We start from the raw sequence: 23,390 nt of genomic DNA, 5'->3' as shown, positions 1-23,390 counted from the left end.
AAAGTCTAATGAATTCTTTTATAATTTTATAATTTAAAAATAGAATTCAGATTCTGTTCTTTAGATATAAAAATGATTCCAAAGGCCACCGATAGTAAACATTCTTCTTTAAACTGACTTACTGGTAGTAGGGATGGGTGTGCACTGAGGCATCAAGCTTTTGCAAGTTGTCATTCTGGTAGCCATTTGGAAAGTGGTGGGCTGGGTACAGATATCTGGTACGTGACTATGGAACAGTTGTTCTTTGTAGTTAACTAAGTGATCTGTGTTTGACTCGAATCTGTACTATTGGTCCTGACAGCATCATGTTTTCCAATTAAGTTCCAAGAACTTTCCTGGCCTTCACGGTCTCACTTCATGATTTGAAATTCAAAATATAAATTCATATGACAAAATGGAGGTCATGTTCAATATAATCATTTTTTTTTCTCTTAAAACCAGTCCTTAAAAGTTCCTTGGGGGTGGAGAGCAGCCCTTGAAAAGGAGAGGTCCCCTATTCCCTATTACTTGCCTCTGAAAATATCAGAGGCCTAGAATTTATTTGTTCATGAAGTTGTCTGTTTCTTGACAGACATTAAAATCAATACGCAGTTTTTGGAGACCCATGCATAAAAGATGTACACTTTCTTAGTTCAGCATAAATTTCTGCTTATAGACCAGAGCACCATAGTTGCTTTACCCCATCTGTTCTAGGATGCTGTAAGATTAAGCGCACACTCATTTTAGTTTACACCCCGCTTGATTAGACATAAAACATTTCTTCTAATAAATTTCCGAGTTTCCTAATTGTCTTAAAAAAATTGAGATTTTTGGGTATGAGCTCGGAAGACAAAGTATAACAATCTTACAGTTTTTTTTTTTTTTTAATACTGCTCATTATTCTAACGCATTTATTCAGTAGTGGCTGTCATGAAAACTACACAAGATAATTTTGGCAAAATGACCACTAGGACCATTGGTTCACTGCACTGTTTCTGCTTAAGACAAGAATGGTGTAATCTTGGTCATTACTACCAAGGGAACGCGGGGAACATTCAGTGTTAAATATGACACCTATAATTAGGAAGACCTATGGTTATACCATAGCAGTTTTTTTTTTTAAAGATTTTATTTATTTATTTGACAGAGAGAAATCACAAGTAAGCAGAGAGGCAGGCAGAGAGAGAGGAGGAAGCAGGCTCCCTGCTGAGCAGAAAGCCCAATGTGGGGCTCGAACCCAGGACCTCGGATCATGACCTGAGCCAAAGGCAGCGGCTTAACCCACTGAGCCACCCAGGCGCCCTATACCATAGCAGTTTTAAAGATGAGGTAATTTTGGGAGTGTTAAAAAAAGGCAGCAATTAATCAAAAGTTTTCAGCAGTTTATTTATGAGGCAGTATGCTCTGCAAAAGAAATGCCTGTTGTCTGTTGTCATAAGGAGTTAATGTGGCATGTTATTAAGAACACAGACTTTGAAATAAAGTGTCCAAACACCTTCCATTTTTTAAATGCTAACTTTATTGGGCCTTGTATCACTTCCCTGGGATCCAGGCGCCTGGGAACAAATGAAGAAAAGTCTGTGAACAGCCAGGGACCTAAGGAATCATGTTTCACTCGGAAAAAAAGTAGAAGGGCTGAGATTAGATTAGACAAGGTGGGAAAGGGATATTGGCAGGTAATGCGCAGGAAAGTTACAACTTGGGTTATTTTTTAACTGGCGTCCTACAAACGGCCCGCGTGTAGGTGTCTCTCTCGCTAACTTGTAAATGAACTTCAGGTTCTCCTTAGCTGGGGCGACTTCTGAATCGGAGAACCTGGCGGCGGTTCAACGACCCCGCCCTCGGGGTCCCCAGGGGGCATCTTCTGGAGAACCTGACTGTCTGGGACGCGGGCCCCAAAAGCAAACACAAACCCGCCCTGCTCCCCTTGGGTGGAAACTTCCCCGGCCTCGAGCAGAGAGGGAGGGGGCGGCGGGGCGGCGGTTCCCCTCGCGGAGGCAGAGAACTGCGCGCACGAGGCTCGGGGCGCGCGGCGAGCGCGGCGGCCGCCGCCTCCTCCCCACCCCGCCTCTGCCGGCGCTGCCTCCTCCCTCCGCCCGGCTCGGCCTCCCTCGCTCCCTCCCCTCGTGGCTGGCTCCGGCGGCGGCGGCGGCGGCGGCGGCGCGGCGGGGAGGGCGTGCGCCGGACGAGAGGTGTCGGTGGTGAGGGAAGGGAAGTTTCAAGTGGAAGGTCGTCCGCCGGCCGGCGTGTCCTCCCGCTCTCCTCCGGCAGCATCATGGCGGAGCCGAGCGGCTCGCCCGTGCACGTCCAGCAGCCCCAGCAGACAGCCCCGGTGACAGCGGCGGCGGCGGCGGCCCCCGCGGCCGCGACAGCAGCGGCGGCCCCGGCAACGCCCGCGGCCCCGGCTCCGGCTCCGGCCCCGGCCCCGGCGGCGCAGGCCGTTGGCTGGCCCATCTGCAGGGACGCGTACGAACTGCAGGAGGTTATCGGTCAGTGCGGCGGGCGCGGCGGGGCCGGCCCAGGCCGGGCGCCGAGGCCGGGAGGGAGGCGCGGCCGGGGGCGGGAGAGGGCGCGGGATGCTGGGCTCGCCTGCATGCACGCCCGGGAGGCAGAGCGGCCGGCTTCGGGGCCTACCGGCTTCAACATTTTTTTTTTTTTTAAATTTATATGTTCGTTCTCTGAGCGCTGGTGCTGCAGGAGGCGGCGCGGCGGATGTGACTCGCACTGCAGACGAGCCGCATGCTGCAAACTTTTATCTCCCGGATCGCCGGGGTGGCGGAGCCAGGGACCCGGCAACGCCGCCGCATAGCCCTCCACCCGCGCGTTGGGACCGCAGCCCGTGGCCGGTGGCCACGCGGGCAGGCAGCTGCGGGTGCGGTGGGGTGGGGTGGGGTGGGGTTGCGGGGGCGCCGCCCTGGGCTTCCAGCGCCCCCGCGCTGCGCCCAGGGGGCTGCGTCCTGGGGGACTCAGCGGGCGTAGCCGCGCTTCTGCTCGCCAAGCTCTGCGCCTCCGCCTCCTGTCAGCAGCCTCTCGCCGTGGGTAACGGGGCCACGTAGGAATCGCGGATGCCCAGGTTCTTTCCTGATGCCGGGGAGGATGCTGGTCTCCCTTCCTAACAGCCGCTGCTCCACGCCGGTCTTGCAGCCCTGCGCGCCCCGGTACCCGCCTCTCGGTGCCCTGGCGCGCCGCCTGCCGCCCAGCCCGGCCTCCCGGGGAAAGGCAGGCACCCTGGCCTCCTCCCCTGCACCGGGCCGGTGCTTTCCTCCGGTTCAGGGCCGAGCTGCAAGAGCGAAACCCGAGACTTTCCGTGATGTGCTTCCTGCCATTCGGTGCCATCTAGTCGGCTCACAAATATCACCTTATCGTACATTTTTAAAAACCTGGCAAAGTCAACGGCAAGAAGCCGGCATTACTTTTCGTTGGGCCAAACACGTGAAAGGCCCGGAGATGTGTTGAACCTTCACTTCGAACCTTTCCTAGTGGGTCGTCCTTTGTCAGAGTCTTGTTAAACCTAGTTAGGGAAGCCTCCAGGCGAAGTGCACCCTCCGCTTCCAGCCTGACTGGGGCTGCGGTGGGACGCAGCTTTCCCATAGCTGGATATTCAAGTACGGTGATGGAAAAGGAATTTAGGATATTTATGTTAAATAAGGTTTTTTTTGCTTTTCTTTTAAAAAAATCCTCCAGACCCCCTTAAAAATGTAAAAAACAGGAGAATTTCATTAGGCGTTTAAATGAGCCTTTATCACCTGCTTCTGTGTAAATGAAACAGCATAGACTGAAATACACATATATTTCATATATATGAGAAAACGATGGGCAGAACAGTCTCCTAGAATATGAAAACTTCAAATAATCTAAAATAGATATCTCTCCATAAAACTCTTTGAAAACCCAGACTTTTCACAACTTTGGGCCAGGGATTCTCTAAGGGATGTGTCTTTGTGTCAATGCCTGGATTAAATCACTTTCTGGGCTTCTCAAAGCCTATCCGGTGAAAACTGCTTTAACCTGGCATATAAGCCCCTTCAGTTGTTGGGTTTTTTTGTTTTGTTTTGTTTTGTTTGGGTTTTGCCCCTTTCCAGAGTTTGCTTGTTTGATTGTATCCTGAATATTCTGCTGTCCTATGACATATCTGGTCTCCCATTCCTTGTTGTCTGGGCACAGGCTGTTCTTATCCAAGTGCCCATGTTTGTAGGCAATCTCACTCAGCACCCAAGGCCAGAGGAAATTTTCCTTGAGAAGGCTTTTGCTTTTTCTGAGGCAAAGTACATTGGCTTCCTCTGCATCTCTTTTTACATACTTTATAGCATATGATCCCCTATTTTTTATTTGTGCCACAAAATCCATGGCCCTACTATGTCCCAAGCATTGTGCTAGGTGTTAGCAGTATACAAGTTCATAAAAATGGTTCCTGCCCTCAAGGACTCCATGACTTTTTGTAATCAGTTCTCTAAGACGTGATGAGTGAGCACAAAGGAGGAGGGGGCCTGGGGGTCACGGGAACCAGAATTTAGTTATAATCAGTTTATATGCATTTTGTCATTTATCAGGGTTATGATGCAAGCTTTGCCTTTTAGAAGCATAGTATTTTGAGTTGACTGGTTTTGTGAGCTAATGGATAAAATTCTTTTAAGTGATGGGATTAATTGCAGGGTTTGTTTCTGCTTGCAATAACGGCACTGTTAATTATGGTTGGTCAGTTTACCTAAGGAATTTGAGAACAGAAACACCTGCTTATTACTTCTAACCCTATTTTTGCACATTCACACCGTGGGAAGGGCTTTTATACATTTTAAATTTATCTTGTATTTTTCCAATGAAACAATGGTCTGTGCGGAGGCCATGTTATTGACAAATCAGATTGCTGGAATAGGGTTTTGCAAGGGCTTAATGTTTAAAGGGAATTATAAACCCATTTCCATTTAGTGTTTAATGCTAGTTGAGCGATTACAGGTGAACTTGTGGTGAAGCACTTTAGCTTAAACGTTACATGCAGAAGTTAGTAGTTCAGACCCTGAACTAGTTTCAACATGAATGCGGGTGGAGAGCTTCTGCCTTCCCTCTCCACACGGCAGGTGTCATATGATAGGGCTCCGGCAGTGTGAACTGCGACCAGCAGGAGGCTCGGATGTGTCTCAGCAGAAGACGGAGGGAGGCACCGCGTTTTTAACTTTACAGCGTGGCACAGAGCACTTTTTCTTCCTTTCCTCCTGGGCAGAGATTGGAGCCTCAGGATTATAAGAGAATCGGTTTACTAAAGTTCAAACAAAGCAGGTTCAGTTGTTTGACTTCTGTTTTAGAAAAGTAAACACACGATTTTGCAAGTCTAAAAATAAAGTTTTCCCTTTTGTTGTATTGCTGTTCTTGTGTTCTAAAAGATCAGTGGAGAATTTGTAATGCTCTTAGGGTTAATCTGGTTCAGAAGTTTATGCATGACCTGGAAATGATGTAAAGTCTATTGGAGGGAGCTTTATACTTCGAGAGGGGTTGAAAGTGTTGTGAAATTATTATCATTTTTTAAGATTTTATTTATTTGACAGACAGATCACAGGTAGGCAGCGAGGCAGGCAGAGAGAGGGGGGTAAGCAGGCTCCCCGCTGAGCAGAGAACCTGTTGCGGGGCTCTGAAAGCAGAGGCTTTAACCCACTGAGCCACCCAGGCATCCTGTGTTGTGAAATTGTTAAACTCCTTTTAGCCATCTATATTCTTGTCTTAGTAGACTTCAGATAGTTCTGTCTCCTAAACAAGTAGCTGTTCTTAGGTGGTTTTATACTCTATACTCTTCAGTCCCGTGAAGCTTTGTTCCTCATCTCTCCCCTCCATCCCACACTCCCAATTCCTTTTTTAGAAGGGTAAGGGGTACCCAAAGATAGGCCATTTGAAAAATTAGTTTGTTAGTAATATTGATAGTGTTACCTTCCTTGTTGAACAGAGTGAACAGCGAGTTACATAAATGCTGTCTTTGGCATCTGTAGTAGGATTGAACCACCTCAAGAAACTTTTCCGTCACAGCGCCAAAGTCACTGCCATACGAGTTTCCCTTATCTGAGTCCCATCATTGCAGCAGACACTGTGATCTTTGTTGGTTTTCCTCAGAGAAACCCTAAATAGACTTGTATCTCAGAGGATGTTTGCTTTTCTTAGTTTTTTTGCAAGATAAGCCTTTCTTTAGTTTTGTACTCGATTTCTCCGTGCTGATTCATTTTGTCCTGAGTGGTCATTTACAATGATCTAAAAGTAATAAATTTAGGGGTGCCTGGCTGGCTTCGCTGGTGGAGTGTGTGACTTTTGCTCTTTGGGCTGTGAATTCAAGCCCCATGTTGGGTGTAGAGGTAACTGAAAAATAAAATCTTTTAAAGAAGTAATACATTTGAATTATGGTCCTTGTCAACACAAGAATTTGGTTCCTAGCATCCTAGTCATAGTTTGACTAAGAGCTCCTTTGGACATTTTATTTCTCTCCTGTATGCCTTTTTTTTTTTTTTTTAAACCATTCATATGCATTCTCCCCAAACCCAGATAATAGCACATATGGCCAGGTTTTCAAGGAGCAACAGCTTTTCCTAAAATGAGACTGTAAGTAGCCTAGAGCACTACCGTTTTGCTCTGTGCTCTGAGTTTGTGCAGAGTTCTATGGTTTAGGGATTAAACTGGTTTTATGGATGTTCTAGAAGGATCTGGAGGACATTGGGAGCTATACTGGTTCACAGTTGTTTTTGTAGGATCTCAGAGGGCCAGGGCACTGAGTGTGTATCTCCCAGACCTTTAAATTGGTCAGCTTTGCTATTGCTTTTGGTTTACTAGTTGGGGCTTTTTTTTTTTTTTTTTTTTAAGAAGGTTTTATTGATTTATTTGAGAGAGAGACAGAGCGTGAGTGAGTCTGGGTGGGTGGGAACAGAGGGAGAGGGACAAATAGACTCTGTGCTGACTGTGGAACCTGGTGCGGGGCTCAGTCCCACGATCCTGAGATCATGACCTGAGCTGAAGTCAAGAGTCAGAGGCTAAATCAACTGAGCCATCCAGGTGCCCTTGGCTTTTCTTTTCTTTTCTTTTTTTTAAAGTTAAAGAGGTGTGAGATGTATGGTGTAAGAGGGCTTTGGCTTTCATATCCTTTCACTTTTATTTTTGTAATAAAGGGAAAAATGTATATAGGAATATTCTTTTTGTACTTTTTTATTAATGCGGTAAAATATACATATATCTATCACATGAGATTTATGATTTTAACTGTTTTTTAAGTGTATAGTTGGTAGTAGTTACATTTGTAATAGAAATGCTTATTTATTTAATAGAATTCCCCTGTGGAGCCATCCACACCTCAAGTTTATATTTATTATTTGGATTTTGTCATCTTAATTTCAGTCATTTGTGTTCTTTCATGAAATTTTTGCCTTTAAGTTATCAAATTTATTGGTTTGCCTTTCTTCATTGTAACCTCCCATTTAAGTAACAGCTTTAATGTGGTATATTTCACCTACCATACAGTTCATCCCTATATAGTGTACAGTTCAGTGTGGGCTTTTGTTTTTTTACTATATCCGCAGAGGTCAACAAGAATAATAATTCGTTTTAGAGCACAGAGATGCTCTTTTAAATGTACTGTTCAAAGTGCCATGTGGGAAAATGTCTCTAGGTGCAAAGAAACTTTCGGTAGTACTATTACAATGCTGTATTTATGCTTTTGATTTGTGAGTAATAACGTTATTTCTCCCTGTCTCTGACAGTCTGTCATGCACTACATTTTTTTTTTTTTATTAACATGTGATATATTATTTGCCCCACGGATACAGGTCTGTGAATTGTCAGGCTTACACACTTCACAGCTCTCACCATAGCACATACCCTCCCCAATGTCCATAACCCAACCACCCTCTCCCTACCCCCACCCCCTTAGCAACCCTCAGTTTGTTTCCTGAGATTGAGTCTCTTGTGGTTTGTGTCCCTCCCCGTCCCATCCCCCACGACCCACCCCCCCCCACCGCTACCCTGCCTCTCAAACTCCTCATATCAAAGAGATCATATGATAATTGTTTTTTTCTGATTGACTTACGATGCTCAGCATGATACCTTTAGTTCCATCCCATTGTTGCAAATGGCAAGATTTTGGGTTTTTTTAATGCATGCATTACATTTTTGATGATGTCTGAGAATGAGTGGGCTCTGGAGTCAGATGGCCGGGGCTATTTCATATCCTGGCAATAGCAGTCCCTGGCCTCGTGACCTTGAGCAAATTACTTAGATATGTCTGCACTCAGTTTCCTCATCGGTAACATGGAGATGATCAAGATAAGGTTGTGAGGATTGAGAGAGTGTAAAGCCCTTAGAAGGGTGCCTGCACAGGGCATGCTCTCAGTCTTCTTAGCCATGACCACAAAAAACCACGGCTGCTAATCAGATTCAGGTTATCAGGAGGGACACAGCCCTGTCTCTGGCAAGATACTGGAGTGCCTTGAAGGGTGTCTCCCCTTGGTTTCTAGCAGGGAGGGAGCCGGTGAGAGTCCGCCAGCTAGTATCCTCCTTCTGGGGTGCCCTGGCTAGAAGGTAGCTTGCTGGATAGCCCTTCTCCCCCCCCCCCCCCCCCCCCCCCCCCCCCGCCCCTCTGCCCTTGCATCTTCCCTCCTCTGCAGGAGGAAGTGGAGAGACCTGTGGAGCTCCTGGCAATTTGGAGAGCTCAGGTGTTTAGGTGCCAAATGGCCCTCTGACAAGTGGTGAGAGCATCCTGCGGGAAGGCTACTGGGAGGAACAGCCCATTATGACAGGGCTCTAAGAGCAACCTGCTAAGACTGCACTTTTCTTCCACCTCACGAGTTCGTTCGCCCCGTGGAGGCTGCCATGCTGGCAGGAAATGCTGCTGACTAAAAGAAACATCACTGTGTCCCAGAGTGTGAGAGGACAGGAGCGTTTGTATTCTGATAGAGCCGTCACTACTGCTCCCTGACCTCCTTCCTTCCCTCTCTGCTTCTCCCCTGGCTTAAAAATACTCTCAGGTCTTTCTTATCTTCAACAACAAGAGAGAACAAAACAAAACACTCACTACTCCTTCCTCCTCTAGCCACCACCTTATCTCCTTCCTTCCTTTCACAGCTAAGCCGTTTGAAAGAACCTCTCATTCACTTCTCAGCCTGTAGCAGTCTGGCTTGCGCCCTCTCGCTGAGGAACCAGTTGTCGGTCTCCGATCACTGTGACCCTTGCATGGCTGCGGCCCAGGGACACTGCAGTCCTCTCTTTTCCTCTCTGCAGGTGGTGGCACCATCTGCCCTCCTCCTTCTCCCTTCCTGGCGGCCCCTGCTGCAGGATCCCCTTCCCAATATGCCTGTGGCTGCACCTGTCACCCGAAGGGCAGACGTGCTCCGGCTTCTTTGGACCATCCTCTGCCCTTTCTAGGTCTTCCCGTAGATGTTCCACAGAACTTCCTCCTCACGATGAAACTCATGGTCTTGCCGCCTTCGCTTCCATCCTGATGAGCTTCGTCAACATTCTTCTTAAAACGCTCAAGTGCGGGGCACCTGGGTGGCTCAGTGAGTTAAAGCCTCTGCCTTTGGCTCAGGTCATGATCTCAGGGTCCTGGGATCGAGCCCCGCATCGGGCTCTCTGCTCCACGCGGAGCCTGCTTCCTCCTCTCTCTGCCTGCTTCTCTGCCTACTTGTGATCTCTGTCTGTCGAATGAATAAATAAAATCTTAAAAAAACAAAAAACAAACAAAAAATGCTCAAGTGCGAAAGAGAAAAACGCTGGGGATCCCCCACTTCCCTGTCTTCTTCCACCTCCCACATTGAATTGGTCATGAGTCCTCGATTTCCTGCGCACTTGCTATCTTCTTTGCTCTTTCACTCCTTCTCTTGGCCCTCTCCTGTTTGGTGTGGGCCCTGATCAGTTCTAATTTGGGCAATTGTAATAAGTTCCTGGGAAGGTTCCTTCCTCGTCTCCTTCTTGCTTCCAGCTACAGTAAACATCGTCAGCACAATGAGAGAGCTGTACTAACATTTTTATCAGTTACCTCAGACTTACACACTTTTCGTGGCTTTTCTGTCATCCTTAAGGATAACTCTAAGCATGGTGTTGAAGGCCTTTTGGAAATTGTCTCTTGCCTCTCTTTCCAGACAGACATCCGTGGTGATTTCCATTCTCAGGCTCCCAGCCGATGGGAACCTGTCGTGGTTATGGAAATCGTTCGTTCATGCTATCCTTCCCTTGTGAGGCAGGTTTTTGCTCTGCTTGGAACACCGTTCCACACCCTTCCCTACCGTCTTCGTTTATTTAACAGAGAACACTGTCTCTCCTTTTAAGTTTTACCTTCATTGAAGTGTAACGTGCACGTGGTAAAGTGTACAGATCATAAACATATAGCTTGATGCACGTTCATAAACTGAACACACCCAGATCGGACCTCCCTGTTAAGACCTGGAATAAATGATTTCTCTTCGCAGCAACAGTCTCTGCGCCTGAGCCTCCTTTCCCTCTGCCCCTTGCTCTGTTGGGTATCTCATCCTCTAGCAGTCCTCACACCACGGCAAATGGTTTGCTTCCTTGCCCATCCCGGTGCTAGATGTTAACTCCTTGAGGACAGTGTCTCTGGCCTCTATACCCCACATCTTGTATTAAGTATTTGATAAATGTTTTCTGGATTAAAGTCTGAACTCTGGGGACAGACATTCTTTCCCTTCTTGTGCAAGGAGAACATTGCCTGAGTTCTAAAAATTTGCCTCCCTGGGATGCCTGGGTGGCTCAGTTGGTTAAGCAGCTGCCTTCGGCTCAGGTCATGATCCCAGCGTCCTGGGATCGAGTCCCACATCGGGCCCTTGCTTGGCGGGGAGCCTGCTTCTCCCTCTGCCTCTGCCTGCCATTCTGTCTGCCTGTGCTTGCTCTCTCTCCCTCTCTCTCTGACAAATAAATTAAAAAAAAAAAAAAAATTTGCCTCCCTGGATGCAGAAGAGTCCGTCTTGCCGATGGTTGATGATGATGCTTACTTAGTTGTGTCTGGGCCAATCAGCTTAAAGGGCTCTGTAGAAATTAGCTCATTAATCCTCCCAGATGAAGAGTAAGCACTTGAGTGTTTGCACTTGCCTGTAGTGTGCAGGGAGGCAGTGGGCAGAGGCCTGGCTCTCCTGGGGTCATGGGGACTGTGAGGTGGTCTCTTTGGATGAAGGACCAGAGCTCCCTGTCGCAGCTGTGGCATCCTTTTACTGGGACACTCTAGAGCAGGACAGGGAGGGCCTGGCACTGGTCTCTTCTTCTCTAGAGCTTTCCTTTCTTGGGCATACCCATGACCTCTCTCTTCCTGTTTATGTATTTATATATAACCCAACCTTGAAGTTCTGTGGGGCCTCTTGCTGGGTAGAAATCAGGACTGTTGGGAAAAGATCAAGGATTTATGTGAAACACAGGAACTGAATATCAGGACAGGTGGCTTTCAAAGGTTGTTATGATGGCAGGGATTGAATTTTTATAAAAAATCGGGGACCAAAGGTAATAGGATTGGTGTGGATAGGATAGGATACGGCTAAGACCCTAGATCATCCATCTTTTTAAGTCAAAACCAATCTAATAGGTGTTACAATTCCTCCTACAGTGTAGTCACTGGGAAAAAAAATTTTTTTTTTCCTGTTTAAATAGAATTCTTGTAATGCTATGAAGTTTTGCATTTTTCTCCAGGATAGGTTTTTAAAATTATTCCAAAATAATTCCAAGATGGTTGGAGTGATTCAAGTGTTTCAGGTATTTCTTTTTACAAATCTGCCATTCATTGGTCAAGTTTTTAATACTAGAGAAGAATTCATTATGTTAATTAAAGAGGCATTTTAGGCTTGATTTAACTGGGAAGCAGAGGAGAAATAACAGTCTTAAGAGAATGGGTTGGCAGTGTTTTAGTTCTAGAATTGATTTAGACACACCCTTTGGAACTGGTGTGAGTAAATGCTGATGTAGTTCCCAGTTCTTTCCACCTGCCAGTTGTTTGAGAATAAGCTGTGGTTTCGTTTTAAGAAGCTTCCTGGACATCAAGGAATTAGATGAATTGACCTTTAAAACTGATTGTATATTTAAATATATAGGAAGACATCATTTTATGACAGACTTTTATTTTTGAATTTCTTTCTTTCTTTCTTTCCTTCCTTCCTTCTTTGACAGAGATCACAAGTAGGCAGAGAGGCAGGCAGAGAGAGAGGAAGGGAAGCAGGCTCCCCACTGAGCAGAGAGCCCAATGCGGGGCTCGATCCCAGGACCCTGGGATCACAACCTGAGCCGAAGGCAGAGGCCTCAACCCACTGAGCCACCCAGGTGCCCCTCGAACTTCTTTCTGTAAATGACATTTAGTATAATTCCCAAAGGCCAAGTGGTGGGGGTACTCATTCGGTTCTTCCAGTAGGCGAATGTGTATGTTTTGGTGATGTTTTTGGGGTTTAGGTCACTAGAGCTATTTACTGGAAGAACTAGTATGGGAGCGAAGATGGATGACTTTCTGTCATATGAATGATAGATCTTCATTTGGGGGCTATTTTTTTAAAGTTTAATTTTATTGATTTTTTTTAAAAGTAAACTCTACCCCCACCATGGGCCTTGAGCTCAGGACCCTGCGATCAAGAGTCACGTGCTCTACCAATTGAGCCAGCCAGGCGCCTTCATTTGGGGAGTCTTTTGAAGCCAGTGACCTGTGGAAGTTCCGAGACTTCTCATAATCACTCTATTGATGCCTGCTTCCTTCCTTCCTTCCTTCCTTCCTTCCTTCCTAATTGGCAATGACACCACATGCTTTGGTTAATTATGGGGTGATCAAGAAAGCAGGGAGAGAGAGTGCTCAGGGGACGGAATTTGGGTTTTATAAGTTGATTCCTAAGTGAGGAATGACATTAAGAATACAGAATTGGGAAATTTAATTTTGGAACAGACAGAACACAAAATCCATTCCTGCTCCTTTGTTTTACAGATCAAGACTCCAGTGGCTTAAGTTCATCAACTTTATTTATTTATTTTTTTAAGGTGTTGGTCCAGAAGTCCTTAGACTCTCAGGCTTGTGATTCCTGCCTAGTTTAGTATTTTTTTTCTGCTTACATCACTTTGGTTCCTCATTAGTGAGAAGGAAGAAGCTAGAAAAATTATTGGCTGAATGAATTTTACAACAACCACTTTAACACAGTAACTATCTATCTGAGAATGTATTTACCATGTAACTATCACAGTAAAAATCTTGTTTATTTCTTTAGAGGTGTTAAAATGATCTTTATATATATTTCTTTCTTCATCAGGGTGTTTTATCTAACATGTAAGTGTGGTGCTGTGTGGACATAAAGTCGTTTCATTTCTCTCATGGTCCTTTGCCTGCTCTGTTAACATAGACCAGGCTATAACCTTACCAGTGAGGTGGAGTAGGGGGTGTGTATGGGTGTGTTGGAAAGTAAAAGGCTGAGGACCAGCACCGTGATGGGTGAAGGAAGCATTAGAAGTAGATGAACTTCACAGCTGATCACGAGCTGGAGCACAGTTTCTGCACTGGAGTCAGGTCCCTTCTGCCAGGCTGATGCATTGTCACCGTCAGAGCAGCGACAACATTCTTTACTGGGTGTCTGGTTCTAAGATGCCCCCTTTGGTAGCCGCTAGCCACATGTGGCTATTTAAATTTAAATTAATGAAAATTAAATAATTTGCGGGGGATGGGAGGAGAATGTCTAGGCTGTGAAACCATTCTGTGGGATAGCATAATGATGGCTACATGACATTATCCTTCTCCCCAGACCCATTCCCCAAACTCTGAATGTACAGCATCCAGAGGGACCCCTGGTGTCAGCTGTGCACTTCAGGCGATAATAATCTGCCTGTGTGGGTCCATCCGTTGTAACAAGAGGATATTGATAATGAGGGAGGCTGTGTGTGTATGGGGGGGGGAGAGGGTATGTGGGAAATCTCTACATTGCTCTCAGTCTTACTGTAAACCTAAAACTGCTCCAAAGAATAAATCTTTAAAAATAATTAAATAAAATACAGTTCCTCAGTTTCACTAGGCACATTTCAAGTGCTCAGTACCTAATTGTACCTAATTGTGGCTAGTGCGGCTGTACAACTGGATTTTGTTTCTTTAACTTCAAGTCTATAATCCGTACTAGCCAATAAGCCTCTTGGATAGCTCAGATATAGACTATTTCCATCACTGCAAAACGTTTTATCGGACGGCACTGGTTGATAACTTCTCCGGAATGTTCAGAAAATGACTAAATATTGTGACCTCCTGATAACATGCTAAGGCGTTACCACTGACGTAGGAGTACAGAAAGGAGAGAGGCGGTGCGAACTTTGTGTAAAAAATAAAATCTTTCGTTTTCACCCTGTGCTCTATTTGAAAGCTAATGGACTTGTATTTTCAGAAGAACAGTTACTCTTTTTGTATGTGTGGTGAAACAGATACCCCTGTTGACGTAGGGAGATAGTTTTGAAGTGTGAGTTCTTATCTTACCCACTTAACTCATTCTGGGATGTTCTTGTGATTAGTGTAAACTGGGAGAATCCTCCCAAATGAAATCCACTATTTTCAGAAGTATCAAAATGTTACATTTCCTTAAGAAATTACTTCAGAGTCTTGGGAAAGAACTGAGTAGGGTTGTTGTTGTTGTTTTAATGAAATTGTGAAATTCACTCTACGTAGAAAAAAATAATACCTGTATCAATTTCAGTCACTTCACTGGTGACTTTGAATCATGGGCCCTTCTTTTCTCTTGAATTTAAGATGATTTGGTATCTCAGTCATTAAAAGATTAATGGTTTAACCTAAGTAATATATCACAAAACTAAGAAAACATCTAGTATTTCAGTTACTACTTAACAGAAATGCACACTTGGTAACCATTATTTGGGCCGGATACTGCTTTGTTCTGAGAGAGAATTATGGCTGAGGGGTGATAAAAAAAAGTCTGTGTAGGGAGATTAACTGGGTTTAATTTTGGGCAATTCAGGAACAGTCTGTACTTTCTCATGTTTGGTGTCCCTTGGGTGACTGGGGCTGTAACAGAATATTTTACTATGTAATCCTTTAAAATTTTTCCTGTATATGCCCTTTCAAGTTTCTGGAGCCTTCCATCCAGTGCCTGGCCTTCAACAAGGGCTGTTGTGGAAACAGTCTTAACATGGCACCTTTCCTGGGCACTTGGGAGGCTAAAATAGAGCTAGGAGCAATGTCTCTGTGTAGTTTCAAGTTGTGATCATTAGGACTCACTTAAAAAGAGGATTATTTTTCAAGATCAGGGGCTAGATTGTTTATCTAATACCCGTCAGTTGTTTAAAAAGTGACCATCTCTAGGGCTAAGAGATAATGAGCCTCTGAGTTCATTTACAGCCATCTTCCCGATTGTTTCCATAGAAGCAGCAGACTTTCCAAGGGCTGTAATTTCATGTCCTGTTCTTTAAAGCCGATTAGAAGTAGACCATAGAGGCATCTTTGAAGCTTATATATTTGCTTAGATAGCATTAAAGGCAGGTAGGTGACACGTGGTTACTAGGGTGGGTCAAAGTTCGGGTACAGTTAGTGTGGCTTGTGCTTCTTTATAGCGTATGTTCCACTTGAGTCTCCCATACGAAGAGTGAATGGTCATTAGCTGTGTAGAGTTGTTTACAAATTAGATATTCCCTTGTCTCTTGGAGCTACTTGGAAGAAAGGGAGTGTCAAATATATGAAAGGTGATCTTTGTGGGATGTGATTGACTTTAAAGTTGATCACATCAAGATTTATCTGCACAAAAGTACTGTTTCCTTTAATAAGGAGGTAGGAGGTGGTGGGAGGGTGTCTGCTTAGACTTTATAACTACATTTCATTTTATTTATTTATTTATTTATTTTTAAAGATTTTGTTTATTGTCAGAGAGAGAGCAAGAGAGAGCGCACAAGCAGGGGGAGCAGCAGGCACAGGGAGAAGCAGGCTCCCTGCTAAGCAAGGAGCCGGATGTGAGACTCAATCCCAGGATCCTGGGATCATGACCTGAGCCGAAGGCAGATGCTTTACCAACTGAGCCACCCGGGTGCCCCTACATTTTATTTTAAATGAAAAAATTTACCTGTTTCTGTCAGTGCTCCTATGAAGAAATGAGACTGATTTCTAATGTGACATTCATTAATTTGCTCTTAAGCTATTTCCAGAAACTGTTTTTTTTTTTTTAAATATTTTATTTATTTATTTGACAGAGATCACAAGTAGGCAGAGGGGCAGGCAGAGAGAGAGGGAGGAGGAAGTAGGTTCCCTGCTGAGCAGAGAGCCCGATGCGGGGCTCGATCCCAGGACCCTGGGATCATGACCTGAGCTGCAGGCAGAGGCTTTAACCCACTGAGCCACCCAGGCGCCCCTCCAGAAACTGTTTTAAGCAGTTGTAGCTTTATTGGAATAATAAGTTAACCATGTGGAGTGACTCTAGCCTGAACAGAGCTGTTGGTTGTTGAAAGTCACTGTTTTTAATAGATTCTGCACCAGCACTTCGTAGAAGTACTGAGATGATCCAGGACTGTGGTTTGAGATTACAATGAGTTGTTTGTCTAAAGGTAAGGCTAGCACAAGCAAAAGCTGATGGTAGGCTGAGAGGACGCGCCGTCACGTGGGGGAAGGATCCCAAGATCAGATCTGCAAAGCCAGCGATGAGCACAAGGCAGCCAAAGGCCTCAGACCTGAGCAGGAGTAAGAGACAGAGAGAGAGAAAGAACTCAGGGGCATAGCCACGCTTAAAATTTGTAGGGGTGTTCGGCAAGGGGTCAAGGCAAGTAGGGACAATATAGTTTTTCCTGGAAAGTTTCAGCGGCAACATCTGGTTGAGTTGGGCACCTCCTTTAAAGCTTTGCCTTCAGGGGTGCCTCTCTGACAAGCTAAAAGGCTCAGTGTGGATTCCGACCATCTTTCTCTCAGCTACGTATAGTTGTGTGACAAACCACCCTAGAACTTAGTGGCTTAAACCAGTGACCACCATTTTATGGTGCTGTGGGTTGGTGATTTGTGGGCTGGGCTGGGCTGATCTGCTGGTCTTGCCTAGGGCCCGTCCACGGCCGGCTGGGCTGGGGCTACCTCTTTTAAGGTGATCTCACTCCTGTGTGTGGTGGTTGGTGCTGGCTGTTGGCGGGCACTCTCTCCTCGGATTTCCCATTCTCGAGGAGGCTGCCTGGACTCTCTCCCTTGGCTGTGTGAACTCTCTCCCATGTTTCAGATTAGCAGGCCTGGAGCTGCAAGGGCTCTTGAGGCGGAGGCTTGGTACTTACCCAGTGTCACTCTGCCTCACTCGCATCATAGGGCCAGCTCGGATTCAAAGGGAAGGGAAATCCATTTCTCTGTTTGTTGGGCCGAGTGGTAAAAATCGCGCGGCAAAAGGACACGGATACAGAGATGGGAGGAATTCATACTGCCATCTTTGCAAGGTCTCCACCGCAGGAGCTGTATTTAGCTCATGAGTGATGAATAGACAATGTTCGATACTCATTTAACTTTCCTCTCTGACTTGTAGGGGAGCTAATTGCCCGACTGCCTTCATCTTGGTTGTTACTGTGTGGTTGATTATAGGTTTTCATAAACTAATGTGCTGTGTGAACTCTCCGTCAGAGTGAGTTTTGCCTGAAAAGTGGCTTTAGAAATACATAACTTGCTAAATTATCTAACGATGTTGATTCCAATGTGACATTTGAAGGGTGAAGGGGCGTGTGTGTGTGTGTGTGTGTGTGTGTAATGCTGATCCTTTTTAGCTTTGAGGTGTTTTATTCCAGACTGACCTTCTTAAAACTCAACACAACATTAAAAATATAGATTGTTTGCAGGCATATGTACTTATTTTTCCTGCTGTCTAGAAGACAGTGAACCAGATCTATCGTAGCCCCCAAAATAACACGTTGTCTCTGCGTCACTCAGTTCAAGTGTAGATTGTTGCTTACATAATTACGGAAGGTTTTCACTTTGAAGTCAATCCAGCAATACTTTACAACCAGTTTTATAATCAGTTTTCGAAAAAGAATTGCCATCCTATTTGGATAAAAAGATGAGAAACCTAGTAATAGTTATTGGCAGAATTTGCCCATTTCTTATTTTCTTTAGTTTATCATATAGGAATGGCAGAAATAACAGATGGATGGGAGATGTGCGAGGACACCATTTATTAAATTGCAGTCTTTTTGGTAAAAGCACTTATGAAATATTGTATGCTTTTAGATGTAGGAAGAGGGCTGTTATCGTTATGTATTTGTGGATTTATTTATTTTTCAAAGATTTTATTTGTTTATTTGACAGAGAGAGATTATAAGTAGGCAGAGAAGCAGGCAGAGAGGGAGAGAGAGGGAAGCAGGCACCCCGCTGAGCAGAGAGCCCAACGCCCGGGCTCGATCCCAGGACCCTGAGCCATGACGTGAACCGAAGGCAGAGGTTTAACCCACTGAGCCACCGAGGCACCCCATATTAATGGATTTAAATATGACTTCCCTTTTTTCCTAAAGGGGAGACAGATGTGTACGTGGATTAGATATGCGGAATGTCTTTCCTGTGGTTGGCCCTCACCGCTGTCTCACAAAGGGAAGGAGGATTGAGAAAAGGATGTCACCTAGACCTTTGGATTGTAAAATCTCCAAGCTTGTTTATCTTAAACTTTCCAAATACTATACAATCATTATATAGAAAATTTGGATAATACAGATGAGTAAAAGGGGAAATACTACCAGTTACCTCATTGTCCAGGGCTAGGTAGTGTTTGAATTTTGGTGTAGAAGTTTAAGTTCAGATGGGATAGGACTTAAAAAAAAAGAAAAAGTATAAATGGTTATTTTTGGGGATTGATACATTTTAGCATCGTCAGTGCTTTCACATTTCATTTGTTTTGGGAGAGAAAAATAAGCCAGTGGTAGATTAATACTTCTTGGCAAAAGTGATTTGTTTCTCAAAAATTTGATATACACTGAAAGTGAAGCATACTTTTTGATTACCAGATTATATATATATATGTATCTTTCTCACACTTAGGTGTTTTCAGAATACATTTACAACCTAATCTTAATGTCTACATTGCAATTTAGTATTTCCTAGAAGTGTCTGTTATTTGCCTTTTGCCCTCTGTGTTCTATGGATCCACCTTATTTGGTATTTGGTACTTTCCTGATTGGAAGACATTTTATAGAAAGTTCTGAGATGGAGGGAACTGGAAAGTAAGTAACTTTCTCATTGTTTGTGGGTGTGTTTGAACATAGTAATGACTTTAAGTTTCAACTTGACCTTTCATATCAAACCTAGAGCTGACACTATGAGAATTTTTTAGATTGGCTGAATATATGTTGTCTTTTTGTAGAACCAGCTGTTTGGTTTCATTGGCAGGCAGGAGAAATGAATCTTTAGGAATTTAATTTGGTGATTAGAATGTTAAATTTTGGGGGAGGGGCACCTGGGTGGCTCAGTGGGTTAAACCCTCTGCCTTCCACTCAGGTCTTGATCCCAGAGTCCTGGGATCGGAGCCCTGCATGGGGCTCTCTGCTCGGTGGGGAGCCTGCTTTCCCCCTCCTCTCTCTGCCTGCCTCTCTGCTTGCTTGTGATCTCTGCCAAATAAATAAATAAAATCTTAAAAAAAATGTTAATTTTTTTTTTTTAAGTTTCAGGGATTTTATAGCACTTTTTTTTTTAAAGGGGACTCCTAGTAATTTTTTTTTTTTTAAGAGTTTATTTATTTGACACAGAGAGATAGCATGAGAGGGAATACAAGCAGGGGGAGTGGGAGAGGGAGAAGCAGGCTTTCCGCTGAATAGGGAGCCTGATATGGGGCTCGATCCCTGAACCCCAGGACCATGACCTGAGTGGAAGGCAGATGCTTAAGTGAGTCACCCAAGTGCCCCGGATTTTATAGCATTTTCAACAAAATGTTGAAATATTGGCATGACTATAGGCACGACTAGTCTTGATTTTATTTTAAAAAGTTTTTAAATTACAAAGATATAAAGAAATACTTTAGTTTTCATGTAGGTGAAAATAACAACCCTCAGTTTTCATTTCCAGAGTTACTCTCTGTGATCAGTGTAGTATGTATCTATCTGGATGTTTTTCTGTGTATACATATGCACATAGATTTTTTTCCCAAAATTTAATTTAAAAAAAAAAGATTTTATTTATTTTAGAGAAAGGGCACACACTTGAGAACACTAGCAGGAGGGAGGAGCAGAGCGAGGGGGAGAAGCAGACTCCCTGCTGAGTGAGAGCCCTACCAGTGGCTTGATCCCAGGACTCTGAGGTTATGACCTGAGCCAAAGGCAGATGCTTAACCAACTGAGCCACCCAAGTGTCCTCAAAATTTAATTATTGTACATGTAATATGGTTACTGTGGACATTATTCTACACTTAATGATTTTATTTCTATGAAGTAGTTATATGTGTTATATGTATATTTTACTTCTTTGTATTTTCTGTACATATTTGTAGTAAAATATACACATCACAAATATTCACAGCTATACTCTAGGTCATTTCTCATAGATCATCTCATTTAAAATATTATTTTATTATTTATTATTCTTGTATCTCTTCCAGGTCCATTTCTATTCTGTGGCTATACTTTATTTAACCAGTCTTCAATTGATTAACTTATTGGTTGTCTCCAGGCTTCTGTATTTCTGTGAAATGGATATCCAAAAGTAGGATTGCAGGGACAAATGGTATTGCATTTATACTTTTGATAGAGACTGGAAAATTCCTCCAACTGTTAGCTAACGAATCGCCCTCTTAGTTGCTCCCCTTTTCTGGCCTTAAAGATAGAAAGGAGTTAGACTGGGAAGGCATCTTGCTTTGTCTCCTACTTGACCCAGACCTGAAATATCTAAGCCCAGGGGGAAAAAATGGTGGATAGGGGGTGTGTGATGGTTATGGATTGGAAAAAGAGAAAAATTATCATCCAAGTGCACTTTTTAAACTCAGGAAAGGAAAGGTCATGGCGTGTATTACTGTGAACAAACTTGTGTAAAGATCTTTCTGAATTGGTAATAAGTCTTGATTATAGAATGTAACAAAATTGATTTACTTTTTGGGTTATGAGGACCAGAGACTAACTGAAGTTACCCCCGAGTAACAGGACATTGTCTATGAGCACAGATGTGGGAATAGGGGGACCGGAATGCCATCCCTAATTCCAGGGCTCTGCAGCAGCCCAGGAGATGCTGAGCACTTGGCTGTGGGGGATTTGCGGCTTCTCATGAGCCCTGTAAGTGGACACGACCGCAGCAGCAGGAATTTGGGGGTCTTCACTCCAGAATCCTCTAACGTTGGTGTCATTTAGCCAATCAGGGTGAATCTGCTTTTGCTCTTGTCCACCTGATCTCTCCTCTCGCTTGTGGTTTCTGCTGGCTCAGAATTTGAACTCACTTAGGGCTGTCCTGGGCCTTATGGCGTCACTCTTCCTCTTTCCCTTTTAGCCATAGCTATGGCTGCTGATGGCTAGATTCTCTATTTACCATTGTTAATGCCCAAGATTGAGAAGGTAGTTTTTACCAGAGTCCCTGCATAAGACACCTGCCACAGCCTATGAACTGCTGCCCAAAGCTCAGGTGCCCTCTTGGGATAAGGGTTGGACATGGGAAGCTCCCACCTGGGAAGGGATCTTAGTGGTGGTGGGGGGGGCACCATGAGTCAGTGTTTATAGATCTTTGCTCTTAGGTAGGTGACCTATCCAGAACGTGATCCTGATTAATGTCCTTTTTTGTTTTATACACACACACACGCACACACAGACACACTCACTCTGTTATACAAATATATATACTTGTGATGAGCTTAAAAAGCAGTTTATTTTTTTAAGTTAGTAAATAGTTCCTGGGATGCAGCCTCCCCTTTTCCCCATGGAGTAAATTGGGAAAACTTGTGCCCCATCTCAGTTCTGAAATACTGCTGCCTGCATCATGAGATATGCTCTTGCCTTTTCTGCTGGACCTGAAAGTGGCATGAAAGAGTTCATCCTGTCCAGGACTAGGACGGTACAGTTCTGAAAAACAGACCTGGCTCCCAGGACTGCCTGAACAACTTACTTTGCTATGTGTGTAGTTTCATCCCAGCCGTACCTTCTCCCGTGTATTTTAGGAAGAGTATCTGGTCCTCCCTAATTTTATTAGGTGTTGGGTACTCCAGCGTTTCAGAGATGAAGGGTCATCTGTATTTCTCTAAGCTGCTTTGTTTGCTTCCTGAGGGTCAGAGTCAAATTTCCCCCACACCCTCGGCTTTGCTGTTCTCCTTCCTCAACCCCATCTGCTTCTCCTTCCAAGTGATGGCTAGTGGGTTGAATGTTTCAGTGACTCTTAAATTCCCAAGCCCTTAACTTTGGGGGCAGAGTATGTCTCTCAGCATCTCAAAGGGCAGTGGCTCTGTTAGTTTTTAAAATGAGAACCATGCTCATGAAATGATGTCTTGCTTTGGTTTCAGATCACTTGAAATGTAATCTGATTTGAGAGGCAGCTTTTAAGCCTCTGTTTACCAAAAGGTTTTGATTATCATTTTGTAGGAATTTTTGCTGGGTAAAAGAAAGATGAGCCTTTGGAAAAGACAACCAGATGGTCTTATTTCATTTTGGAAAGTTTCTTCTGGTGGTCTTGAATTCAGCATTTTACTCTGCTTCAGAAATGCCTCTTTGCACATCAGGAAAATTAAACATTATTAAAGTCTGTGCAATGCTCTTTATTTTTTAAGAGAAAAATCTTTTAAATACTGTTAGGTAAGGCCATGTATAATTTAAAGCTTTCATTTTGGCAGCTTGGTTTTAGCTGATAGGCATGTTAATCTCTGTTTGATTGGTACTTGAAAATCACCTTTGTGCCTGGCTTAGAGTGATTTATAAATGTGTTTTCTTTTGTCATTTTGTGAAATAATGAAGTGAATTTTCCTACATGTTCCTTTATTACAGATTTGACCGTTTATCTGATTACCAGATTTATTTATTTTTCCTAAAGTTTTTATTTGTTTATATAAGAGAGAGCGAGCGAGTGAGCATGTGCATAAGCAGGGGGAGGAGCAGAAGGGGAGAGAGAGGGAGGGGGAATGAATCTCAAGCTGGCTCTGCACTGGGAATGTAGCCCGACCCGATCCCAGGACCCTGAGATCACGACCTGAGTCAGTGCTCAACCAATTGCGCCATCCGGGACACCCCTGATTACCAGACTGAAATAAAGAGTTTAACCATTTTTCCTTTTGATTTCATGTCCCTTTATCCTTTTCTTTTTTTTTTTTAAGATTTTATTTATTTATTTGACAGAGAGATCACAAGTAGGCAGAGAGGCAGGCAGAGAGAGAGGAGGAAGCAGGCTCCCTGCCGAGCAGAGAGCCCGATGCGGGGCTCGATCCCAGGACTCTGAGATCATGACCTGAGCCGAAGGCAGCGGCTTAACCCACTGAGCCACCCGGCGCCCCCCTTTATCCTTTTCTTAATGTTGGTGTGCTGGTGTATGGGTAGCTGCC

General features: G+C 44.3%; 1 protein-coding gene across 2 annotated transcripts in view; it reads left to right on the top strand.

Moving 5' to 3' along the window:
• Nucleotides 1-1,872: 1,872 nt before the first annotated feature.
• The window catches only part of STK39 (serine/threonine kinase 39), a 306,604-nt gene continuing 285,086 nt past the window's right edge, over nucleotides 1,873-23,390 (top strand). The window contains exon 1 of one of the 2 annotated variants that reach the window (XM_047722074.1): nucleotides 1,873-2,468. In XM_047722074.1, the coding sequence (XP_047578030.1) occupies nucleotides 2,255-2,468 (214 nt within the window). In that variant the 5' untranslated portion in view covers nucleotides 1,873-2,254. The remainder of the gene's footprint in view (nucleotides 2,469-23,390) is intronic. The other variant, XM_047722073.1, reaches the window with a different exon arrangement.

This window comes from Lutra lutra, chromosome 3 (assembly GCF_902655055.1).
Source record: "Lutra lutra chromosome 3, mLutLut1.2, whole genome shotgun sequence".
NCBI classification, from domain to species: domain Eukaryota; kingdom Metazoa; phylum Chordata; class Mammalia; order Carnivora; family Mustelidae; genus Lutra; species Lutra lutra.
This window is presented reverse-complemented; position numbering and strand designations above follow the sequence as displayed.